At 34.6% G+C, this 11,748-nt stretch overlaps 1 protein-coding gene across 1 annotated transcript; it reads left to right on the top strand.

The window, feature by feature from the left end:
• Positions 1-4,905: 4,905 nt before the first annotated feature.
• Positions 4,906-10,602, top strand: TRIADDRAFT_60215 (uncharacterized protein; the record flags this gene model as incomplete). Its single annotated transcript, XM_002116245.1, has 16 exons — positions 4,906-4,987; positions 5,848-5,954; positions 6,400-6,429; positions 6,675-6,842; positions 7,017-7,097; positions 7,538-7,630; positions 7,753-7,815; positions 7,996-8,059; positions 8,173-8,321; positions 8,643-8,724; positions 8,954-9,009; positions 9,190-9,251; positions 9,429-9,534; positions 9,747-9,893; positions 10,124-10,235; positions 10,481-10,602. The coding sequence occupies 16 exons, from the start codon at positions 4,906-4,908 to the stop codon at positions 10,600-10,602; spliced, it is 1,524 nt and encodes a 507-aa protein (XP_002116281.1).
• Between the last annotated feature and the right edge of the window lie 1,146 nt (positions 10,603-11,748).

Below are 11,748 nucleotides of genomic sequence, written 5' to 3'. Positions count from 1 at the left end.
CCTACATGCACTCCAGGTAAAAGTCGCTGGAAAGAGTTATAGTGATAGCTATCTGCAGTCAATAAGGAGTACTGTAGTAACGGCTCATCGCTAGCTAGATTATGCCGCATTTAAGCGTAAAGCAAGACAACGATCAGAAGTAATATATATACGCGCATATTGACAATTAAGAAGAGATCTATATACACTGTGCAAATCATGAGACGAAGGTGAAAAGGGATCTGCAATGCCCATTATCTTCAGTTTAATTATCCTTTTAAAAATTATTGCAAGTCGAAAAGTTTGTGAATTATTGACTGCAGATTTAATAAGATATTTTCACGTAAATCGCGGTGGCTGGCCAATTTTTAGTAGAGAACTGTTTTGGACGAAATTATTTCGAGCTATGGAACTAATTTACAATAATCATATTTAGTGTAGCGAAAAACTTTGAAGACTGAATACATTAATAACCCTAAGAAACGCCTGGTTACAGGAGATGTAATCATTATCAACATCAGCATAATCATCAAATCATTGGAGACTGGATATGTAGTGTAAGTCTTTTAGTAAAGCTCGTTTAACTCAAAAATGGCAAAGTACTGTGTGAATCATTGCATTAAAGTATTGTACATGTCCGATTATACGTCTCTATAACCTACTTCATCAATGGTAAACAATCACCCTAGTTATCAGGCGTAGTAGACCTTTGACTACCCTTTAACGTCTATGAACAACGACAATGATGAGATGATATTGAACAAGGAAGGCAAATCAGTTGAGAACGCTTAAGATTGAAAAGATATTCACCAAGCGATCAATTACTTTGCTATCATCAGTGGTATTTTTCATGTGCGCATTTACCAATAGAAATAAATTTGTCAGTGCATGCACATTGATCAAACTCGATTTAGAGCTGCATCGATGAAAGACGGAGTAGCTATATTCGATTGATCAAAGTAATACTCACCGCCACGATTGCTTCTTTCCTTGCTCCGTCAACAATCACTAGTAGATTGCATGAAATGAAATGATGGATAAATGGAATGAACCTAATATATGCATGAGATCGGAATCAAAATTGGAGTTTTCAAGTTGTAAATTGATTATTTACAGAGAGTGTCTATATCTTACATCTTGTCCATGTTATCATCATCAACAACAATTTTAGAGTTACAAGTTATCCATACAGTGCTACAATTATTCCAGCATAGTTATCTCTATTTCAATGAATGCTAACTAACATTGAACTTATGATCATTTTACAAGGAGAAGATGATAACTGTATATATCCAATAGTTGTAGACGAAGCAAATACTGTAGACGACTGGATCATCGTCAATCATTCTACTTGATGATATGGAAATTTTGAGTCAATATGCATGAATGATATAGATATGAAGAAGTATTTTATTGGTATGGAAGATGTATAGATTAATTTGAAATCATCATCCTACAATACCTTGATTAATATACTCACCTAGATGGATAAATGAATTAGATTTCAGCTAAAATGGCCATCCAATTTGGGACGATGAATCTTTTTTTTGATATCTCAATTACGGTAATATTATTATTTATGACGATTGGGCTTTTAGCACAGTACGGTACTAGTACCGCCGTTGGAGAGGTCCAGGACAGTGTCAGTCCAGTACAGAACCCGCACGTTCAGAGTTCAGTAGAAGTGTTACCAATGATACGGTATTGGAAGTTGTTTTGAAAGTGGACGTACAATACGCAACATTATGATACGCATGCTGTAACGTCATTTATAAGCTGTAGTATAGTAAAAGTTCCTTCTTCGAGAAACTGTATAGCATGTTGAGAACGTTACCGCACGGTAATGTTACGGAAAGCCGGTGTGGTGTGGCATCGGCATTTTTTACGCGGGTATACTGTGTGCCTGCGTAGTGCATCGTTAAAGTAGAATTAGCAGGCATGGATAGACAGTACACATAGAATATGAAGTTATTTTAATTGCAATGAAGGAAGTCGATTTTTTACTTGGAAATTCTAAAACCAAGTTAAACATGCTGTGCAGTATTCCACAATCTTTTAAAAGAAAGAGATTGTGAAGATTGTACTATACTGTACTCTGTATACTGTTGTACTGTCCTGTTACTGGGTGTTCTTGCCGAGTGAGAGAGATGCGGGAAAATTGGATCGCTGTAGAAATGTTGACAATATCGTCTTATTGTATTCAAAAGCTATTGCATGCTGACAGAGCGAATGCTTGAATTGCCAACTTAATACGGCATTGAAAAATGGTTGAAACGCTGATTTATAGTTTTATAGTATGGCAAATTGTTGATACTTGCTATGGGAATGGACTGTCGACTGTGTGCAGCCTGGTGGAGCTAGAGGTCTGCAGGCTTTTGTTACATGAAGCCATCAGTGTTCAAGAGAGTCGACAACCCAAGGTTGTATCAGCCTGAATGGTCTATAGTCTGTACTTAGAACACTAAATCGTTTCAACTTGGTAGGCAACCGCTGTAATAATAATAATTATAATAATAAACATCTCATGCAAAACTACCACGTAAATAAAGTTACCACCTATAAAAAAGTACAGCACAAAATCATGGTATAGACAGTGGGGTGAATAATGAGAACGCCAACAGAGCTACGCACCCTGCAGTTACTGTACCCATCGAGATTTTTTGATATCGTATTATTATTATTATTTATTTTTTTATTTTATTTTATTTTTGAATATACGTAGTATCAATAACTGTACCTCGGTCACACCATTGCGACAGAAAAATTTTGCTGTACAGTGCACTACTGTTCCAGACTTCAGTAGTAACAGTACTGTATACTATACTGTACAGTACACCGTAAGGTCTCCTCTACATACCGTACTGTACTGTACAGTGTACAGTACTGTACTGTACAATTAGTCAAGAACGAATTTTTGACGACTTGTCGTTGTGCGGTACTCTTCTGTTCTATCATTGTAAAAGGTAAGAGAAAAAGGTTTTCTCTTGCTTCTACTAGTACACACAGTTTGTCCAAACAGGCTTCTACCAGGGGCTACTAAAGCAGGAACACTGCTCTACAGTACTACTGTACTGACATTTGGAAAGTGCTAAGATTAGTGCAGTACCTACAGTACAGTATGGCACATAATAACTACAATACTTGTACAGTATGTTAAAAACATCGGCAAGAAGCATAATGGTTAGCAATGGTTAGAACTTCCAAGTAGAAAGCTTACTGTAGATTCCGTAGACCTCCTAAAAAGGTATACAGTACAGTACAACCCTAACATGACCAGCGTGTTTATTTTGTTGTCAGAATCTTGCTTTAAAATTCAACAGACTAATTAAGTAATAGTCACATTCAATATCCTATGTACCCGTATACACTGGTATGCACTTTGGAGGTCTTTTCATTTTTCAAGCACCCCGAGAAGGATTTTGGCAATCTGAAAACACAGTACTGTAAACACGCTGTACAGTACTGTACACTGTACAAGTGTACTGTAGATACTGTACTGTACTGTACAGGGATTGGACGGAAGGGAAAGAGAGTGCGTAGTTACTCGTCGATCCGCCCACCGAGGGGATACGGTAAAAGAAAAGAAAACAATACTGCACAATTGAGTACAGTACAGTACAGTATATACTAGTACAAATTCACGTCGCTTTGCTGACGGCTTACGATAATGTACTTATTTGTTAATAATTAACAGATAGTATTACCATTCGACATTATTTATATCCCGGTAATAGCCAGGCACTACTCTATTCACAGCAATGTTTGTAGAATACTACTTTTCAGTAATGTATTCACGGATGAATGCTATATTAAGATTAGTTAATGGTCTTAAAGCACATTATGATATCTAATGTACAGTACAGTACATACAGGGATAGGACGGAAGGGAAAGAGAGTGCGTAGTTACTCGTCGATCCGCCCACCGAGGGGATACGGTAAAAGAAAAGAAAACAATACTGCACAATTGAGTACAGTACAGTACAGTATATACTAGTACAAATTCACGTCGCTTTGCTGACGGCTTACGATAATGTACTTATTTGTTAATAATTAACAGATAGTATTACCATTCGACATTATTTATATCCCGGTAATAGCCAGGCACTACTCTATTCACAGCAATGTTTGCAGAATACTACTTTTCAGTAATGTATTCACGGATGAATGCTATATTAAGATTAGTTAATGGTCTTAAAGCACATTATGATATCTAATGTACTGTACAGTACAGTACATACAGGGATAGGACGGAAGGGAAAGAGAGTGCGTAGTTACTCGTCGATCCGCCCATACTGTACAGTCTACAGTCTACAGTACAGTACAGTACTCTATCTTCCATCTTTTCTTTCAACAACTGACGACAACAGACGACACCTTCAGCGATAAATAATAGATTGTGCACAAGTGGTGGTTGACGCGATTTAAAAGTGACGCTACCGTGTTTCTCTTCAAAGTAGGTAGACCCCGACGCCATCTTGCTTGATAGGTAAAGTAGCCATCTTATGTTTTCCAATGGTTGCTTTGAATAACAATCAATCTGCTGACTGATGAATAAATAAACCAGTTCATTGACTGCATTATTAATAGAATACGTAGAATAACAAGTAGACAATCAGTCAACACCTGCAAGACAACATCGATCCATAAATCCAGCAAATTGCATTGAAAGCACACAGATTCCAGCAAGAGGCCCCAACAACGATCCAAACTGACTCTGACCTAGTGCCAACTGATCTCCCTTCATCCTAGACAAACCAGCATCCAAATCTACTAGTGTTCTTTCCAAAGCATTTTTTCTCCTGTATAGGTAGATGCTTGACCGGCTTTAGTGGTTCAGCTTCAACTTGCAAATTCTTTTTTACACTCTTCAAGTCAATACTAATTGAAAATTTAAACCTTGCCAACATCGACTCTGTCACGCCGACCATGTTTTTACTACCTAAGCAATCGGTCAACGCCCATGGCAATACCTTTCGTCTTATAAAGAGACTCCAGAATGGTATACAAAGTAAGTTTGAATGATATAGAATCAGCTTGTCATTCACACAGTCATACTCGTATACCATATAGGAAAATAGTCGTGCAGTACTTAGCGAGCTACATGAAGGCATTTTCAGACCGATGACTCGAAAGCATACAGACTGCAATCTTTCACCTTATCGATCTTGAATCCAGTTCAGTGCAGTGCCTGTCTTGCAGATTGTCATTGTACCTTTCTTCATCGTCATCGCCATCGCCATCGTGTCTATATATAACTTATAGCCTGTAATTAGCTGTTGATAATCATGTTAATATTTCTCATTAATAAACTTGATTGCCTAGGAGTATAATGCATGCAAGACTTGCCTTTAGGAACACTTGATATTCTACTCTATTTTACGCACCAGTACAGTATATGTACGTCTTCGCCACATTCGCTTTTCCATGCAGTACGATACATATTATTCATACATTATCTTCCTTCTTGCCATCGTAATCAATGAATAAGACAATTACATTATAGTTTATGTTTACTGATGGTGAAGTTATCAACGCTGTTTTAAAATATTGACAGCAAAATGATATCTGGATATTATGATATCATGAATACGGACTTATTCTTTTAAAGGGTATCACATTCAGTCTGCAAGTACCTACTCATATTGCAAACTCATATGCAATTAGCATTACTACTGTACTAATATGCCTAATTCTAAGCATACGCGTATACAGTATACAGCATGCATTATTTCAGTAGCTACAATACATGAATTATCTGAAGGGTTATTATGCTATCATAGTAATGTAATGGGTTAAATTTGCCATGGACTATAAGAATTTTTATTACCAATTTCAGTCTGATTCTAACAATATATCTTTGCTATGCAGAATGGTATTCACTCCAGCAAGCTTCTACGGAAACCAACCAAAAGCGTCGTTTTGATACCTATAGTCAACCATTAATGAAAACACCGATGCCTGGTCCTCGTTCAAAGGTATTCCGTCACTCTTTTTCAGCACCTACACTATACAGTACAGTTCGTGCTATGCCAGAAGGATTATATTAACATATGAAAATTGTACCATACCGTATTATATCGTACATCTTTAGTGGTAATCATGCTATCTATTAAGTCTTTACCAATAATGTACTGTAGTTTGATCTATGTGAAATGAAATCGAGCTATATTAAGACCGGACTAAAATACCCTAAAAGCAAAGCTGTCACCAAATAAACTACTTTTGATATGCGCTCAGTAAACTTTTAGTGTGACCAAGATTATTTCACTTTTTTGCTTCGATCTTCAAAATAAATTAAAAGAAAAATAATCTACCATCGAAAATACATGCAGGGTGTCAGCATTCTTCTCCTAAAATATGACGTTTCATCAACATCAACTTAACATAAACAACAAATGTTATTTGTTATGTTAATTATAGGAATTGTTAAAATCTCTAAGGCAGATACAGGTTAGTGAAAGATTAAGTCATGGTGCAGGTATTTAACTTGACTTTTTACCTCTGATAATGCATTTTAAATATATATATTTAGATGCCGACATATTAATGTAGGCGGATTGATGGTATCGATAGCTGTTTTCAATGTATATGCAACAACAATACAGCATACTGTATACTAGTAATATACTCTATCAAGTTATGCAGCATCTATTGAACTTGTAATGATTATTATTTCATTCTTGATTACTGTATAGGATGTTACAGCAGTACAATTTTTTACTGATTTTCAACAAAGTCAGGGCAATTATATTGTTGACGTCGATGGAAATAGATTACTTGACATATTCTGTCAAATTGCATCTTTGCCGTTGGGTTACAATCATCCTGATCTTATTCAAGCCTTACTTAATCCTGATAATGCGGTATAATTGTCATTTACTTAATTTATGCTAATTTTAATTTAGTTTTCAAAATTCGATGATACTGCCATACCATCGTAAATTAATGTTTTAATCAATAGACATGATTTCGATTAAAAAAATTGGCTTCAATGCAACCCACATTTCCTCACGGTTTTTAAAATTCTTGATTCTTAGTCTGTTATTATTAATCGCCCTGCGCTTGGTGTTAATCCACCGGTCGACTTTCCTACGAAATTACACGAGACTATCATCGAGGTTAATACAGGCATAATACTGTTAGGAATGGCTATCTATTATAATTCTCTTCTGGTATACTTACGTTTCAAATGAAGTTCTTTATTACGCTTAAAGCATATACAAGTATTCCACTAAATATTTACGGCCAGTCTATTCATAAACTGTAAATGTGGCAGCTCTAATTCACCAAAACTTAGGATACAAATTTGCATTTTACTGTAACGCTACATTATCTGCTACGTATAAAAGCTGCGTATTAAGGATAATTACCAATCTACTATCCTACCGCAAACATACTCCAAAAGTCTGCATCTTGATTAAATAACTAGAATGGCTTGGAATTGGATACCTTTCAAGTTGCTCATAGATCAAATAATCGGCTATTTTGTCACTGTTTATTGATACCTAATTAATGAGAAACGAATGTAATTCTAAAATTTAATTGTATTATTTTACAGGTATCGCCTCCAGAATTAAAAAATGTCACTCTAATGGGCTGCGGTTCTTGCTCAAATGAAAACGCATATAAAATGGGATTTATTTGGTATATGGTAAATACCATAATAGCTTTTTGTTAACACATATATATATATACTGTATATATTCAGTGCTGAATAAGTAGACATGTTTTATATTGTTTCACTAAGTTCTAGTCTTCTACCAATTTGATTAGAGAAAGAAACGAGATGGAAAACCACCCACAAAGGAAGAATTGGAATCTACACTTTTAAATAAAGTTAGTAGTGATTTATTCTCTATGATTGCGAAACTTTACAGTATATCAACACGTTCTAAAATCTTTCTATCTAAGAAACTACTTTAACCTATTTCTATCACTTGAAAAAACTTGTTGTATGCCCTTTCCCGTATTTAAAGTTATATCTCATATCTTTTTCAATGGCTAAATAATTTTTAGGTTCCTGGATCGCCTAAACTTAGCATCTTATCGTTCGATGGCGGTTTTCACGGTAGAACAATGGGTAAATCCAAAAAATAAATTCTTTTTAACTCTGTGCATGCATGATTAAAATTATCAATTTATTATCTAACCGTGATAATTAACAGCTTAATGCTATATTAATGGTACTGATAGGCACCTTATCAACCACCCATTCCAAGGCAGTCCATAAATTGGATATTCCTGCTTTTGATTGGCCTACGGCGCCCTTTCCACAGTTGAAATATCCACTGGAAAACTTTCAGAAAGAAAATCAATTAGAAGAGGAGCGGTGCTTAGATAAGGTATTAAAACGATCCGGGTAGCTTTTCTACTATAAAGACACTATGCGTACTAATTTCTCAAGGCATGATACAGTACACATTTCACGTAAATATCCCCAGCATTTTTATAGTTACAGTAATTCAGTAATCCACTTATATGTAGTCTTACTTATGGCCATAGGACCGCTCACTTACGTTGCTGCAGCCATTAATAGCTTCCAGACTCTCTAAATTCTTTTAGCCGTCTAGCAATAAGACAGTACTTAGTCAATTTAATGCACAAACTGAAGAATAGATAGCTTATTTCAATGTTATTGTATCGATTCTTGAATACGCGCATAGGTTAAGCAATTAATTAATGAATATGAAAACAAGGGTTCCCCGGTCGCTGTAATCGTTGTTGAACCTATTCAGGCGGAAGGAGGTAAGTAACTTGAAAGATAAATCGCGATCATAGTAACACTTCTTGCTACAGTAAAAATTTCTATATTTTTACTATTAAAGAATTACTAATGCTAATTCAAACTCATAAAATTTATACTATCGTTCTATATATATATATTTGCATTGAAAATAATACTCACTTTGAATAGTAAAGTGAGTCGGCTTTTTAGCATCAACCTTTGAACTTGTCTATTTTTTACTAATATCAGGTGATAATCATGCATCGGTAGCATTTTTCCGACAGTTACGAAACATTGCTAAAGAAGTAAAATACGTATTTATGATTTCTAAAATTGCTGTCAATAATTTAAATGGTTAAACTCTATTATTAATACTTTACACCACCAGACAAGACCACGTTAGATTATATGCCATCATTCAATTTTTTCAATTAACTTTCAAATAATCTTGCCTTTATATTTATGTTTAAATATTTTGGTTACAGGTTGGAGCTGCTTTTCTTGTTGACGAAGTACAAACTGGATGCGCAGCTACCGGCCATATGTGGTAATATATGCGATTGAAGATTTAGATCACATGATGTTATAGTACGAGTATATACAATATTTAATTCATTGTAAACCTGATCCATGAAAATAATTGAAAACATTATGTTTCTTTTAATATTGCAACAGTGTAACAGTATTTAGTTATTTAAATTTACATATTTATTCTTTCCTTTAGGGCTCACGAAAGTTGGGAGTTGGATGATCCCCCTGAAATGGTTACATTTAGCAAAAAGATGCAATTAGGGGGAATATATCATAAGGATGAAATGAGAGTGGATGAGGTTTTTGTTATAGTGAAACATATTTATTTACTTCGAATTGTATTCTAATATTTTATCTAGTACATATAACTAGTATTTATGTTACCGGCAATTTACGAAATCAGTTTATACTATTCTTTTACAATCTTACTTTGATAGGTTACAATTTGAGTGGATATATGTCCAACTAGCCATGTACAATTCTAAACTAAACTGTTCGACCTACTTTACAGAGTTATCGCGTCTTTAACACTTGGTTAGGAGATTCTTCGAAGTTGGTCTTATTAGAAGCGATCATTAATTGCATTAAACGAGAGAAACTAATAGATCTTGCGAAAGAATCCGGAGAAGTTTTGCAAACTGGTCTAAAATCACTAGCGGTAAGGTCGCACTAAATCGATATTTATTACTATTATTACGAAAGATGTACGGGGTATAAAAAAATCAATCATTTTTAATTACAACGTGTCATACATTATCAATCTCGTGTATCTGATTGTCAATAGTATATTGCTACTGTTTTTACTGTAATTCCGAGATAATACCCAAAGAAACTTTATCTACTCAGATTTAAGATTAAACAAAAGTAAAACTAAACTTTTATTGCTAGTCGAAATATCCAAACATAATATCTCGTCCTCGTGGAATGGGAACGTTCTGCGCTATTGACTTTATTGATAGCAAAAAACGAGATGAAATTATTGCTGATTTAAAAAATAATGGTGAGTTCATGATCAATACGTTATCCGGTAGATATGTATAATTAATGATTTGACGACCAGTATACAATTTGGAATACGTGCATTTACGCCACATTAATTGTATAGAGGCGTATTTTTACTAACTTCTAACTGCAATCACTAAAGAATTTAACATTAAATTATTTCTTAATATTGCGTTCGTTCGTATAATTTTACTGGTATCAAAACTAATTACAATTCTTTATACATCCATACTAATATAACAGGAATAATGGCGGGCTCGTGTGGTGCATTAGCAATGCGGTTAAGGCCTGCCCTAATATTTGAGCCATACCATGCCAACTACTTCATTGATGCATTTGATAGTGTGTTAAGTAAACATAAGTAATTTATTAAGATTTGGGATAAAACATTAATGAGGAAATATTATCTGCTTATCCTATAGTCGTAAGCATGAAAGTCGTCGAACGTCTTACTATGTAATTCTTTTACTCGAAATTGTATTTTACATGATGCAGCTATGAAAAATTGCAGCAACATTATGTTATTATGGTAAAATCTTGAGTATAAAGGTGTTGCGTTTTACGTGGGGACCTCGAATAAATTTATTACCGAATCGGTTCAGATTCGGAAATCGTACAAGCGGAGCATTATATTAAATCGCACCATATGCATACGTGAATCAAACTTATTATTGCTACTGATGTTTTCCTACGCTTAATAACAGCACACAATTAGCACATGATACACACATATTTCTATCTAGCTACGTAAGATCTCACGATTTAATATAGTGCCTAACAATTCAATGTCTATTTTTGGTTTTATCTTGGTGAATATGAATAAAATTTTCTTTTTAAATGCAACATAATGGATGTTGGCTCTTGAAAGGATGCCTATTAATCGAACTGCTTTTATTTCTAATCTAAATTACCACATGTTGTCATAGCATGAACTACCCTTAGGGATGGACAGTAAGAATTCGTGAATTTAACGTTCTTACATGGTGACTACAATTCAGACCTGCAGACAGTAGAAGTCAACATGGTTGTAATTTGCTGGAGTAAATTATATGTTGTACAATACCGTGTGGGTTGCTTAACAGTCAAGGTAATTTGGTGTACGGTATAGCACACTGTTCTTTGCAAAATCATGTAGCGATTTACTTACTATTGTTGATACCACGTTCAACTATGACTCAAATCCATCAGATTATGGATACGTCTCGCGTACACCGTAAAGTTTAGATTACAATTTTAAATGACAGTAGATTTTATATAGGTTACACTATAAAAGATTCTGTGAATTGACATGCAGTAGTCCGACTATCTAGAATTAATCAGTAAACATCTATATCTATTAATATCGTTACATTAATTTGATTATCAAGTAAAAATTATTCGTCAAGGTGAATCATCATCCGAAGAGTTTATTATAAGCTCAACTGTTTGTTTGTTGAGTAAAATCAGATCAGTTCTCTAGTTTTATAACGTAGTTGCAAATGCGTCTGCATTCCTATAAAGAGTTAAGCTTT

Source organism: Trichoplax adhaerens, genomic scaffold (genome assembly GCF_000150275.1).
Source record: "Trichoplax adhaerens TRIADscaffold_14 genomic scaffold, whole genome shotgun sequence".
NCBI lineage: Eukaryota > Metazoa > Placozoa > Uniplacotomia > Trichoplacea > Trichoplacidae > Trichoplax > Trichoplax adhaerens.
The sequence above is the reverse complement of the archived record's forward strand: the minus strand, read 5'-3'. Positions and strand labels throughout refer to the sequence as shown.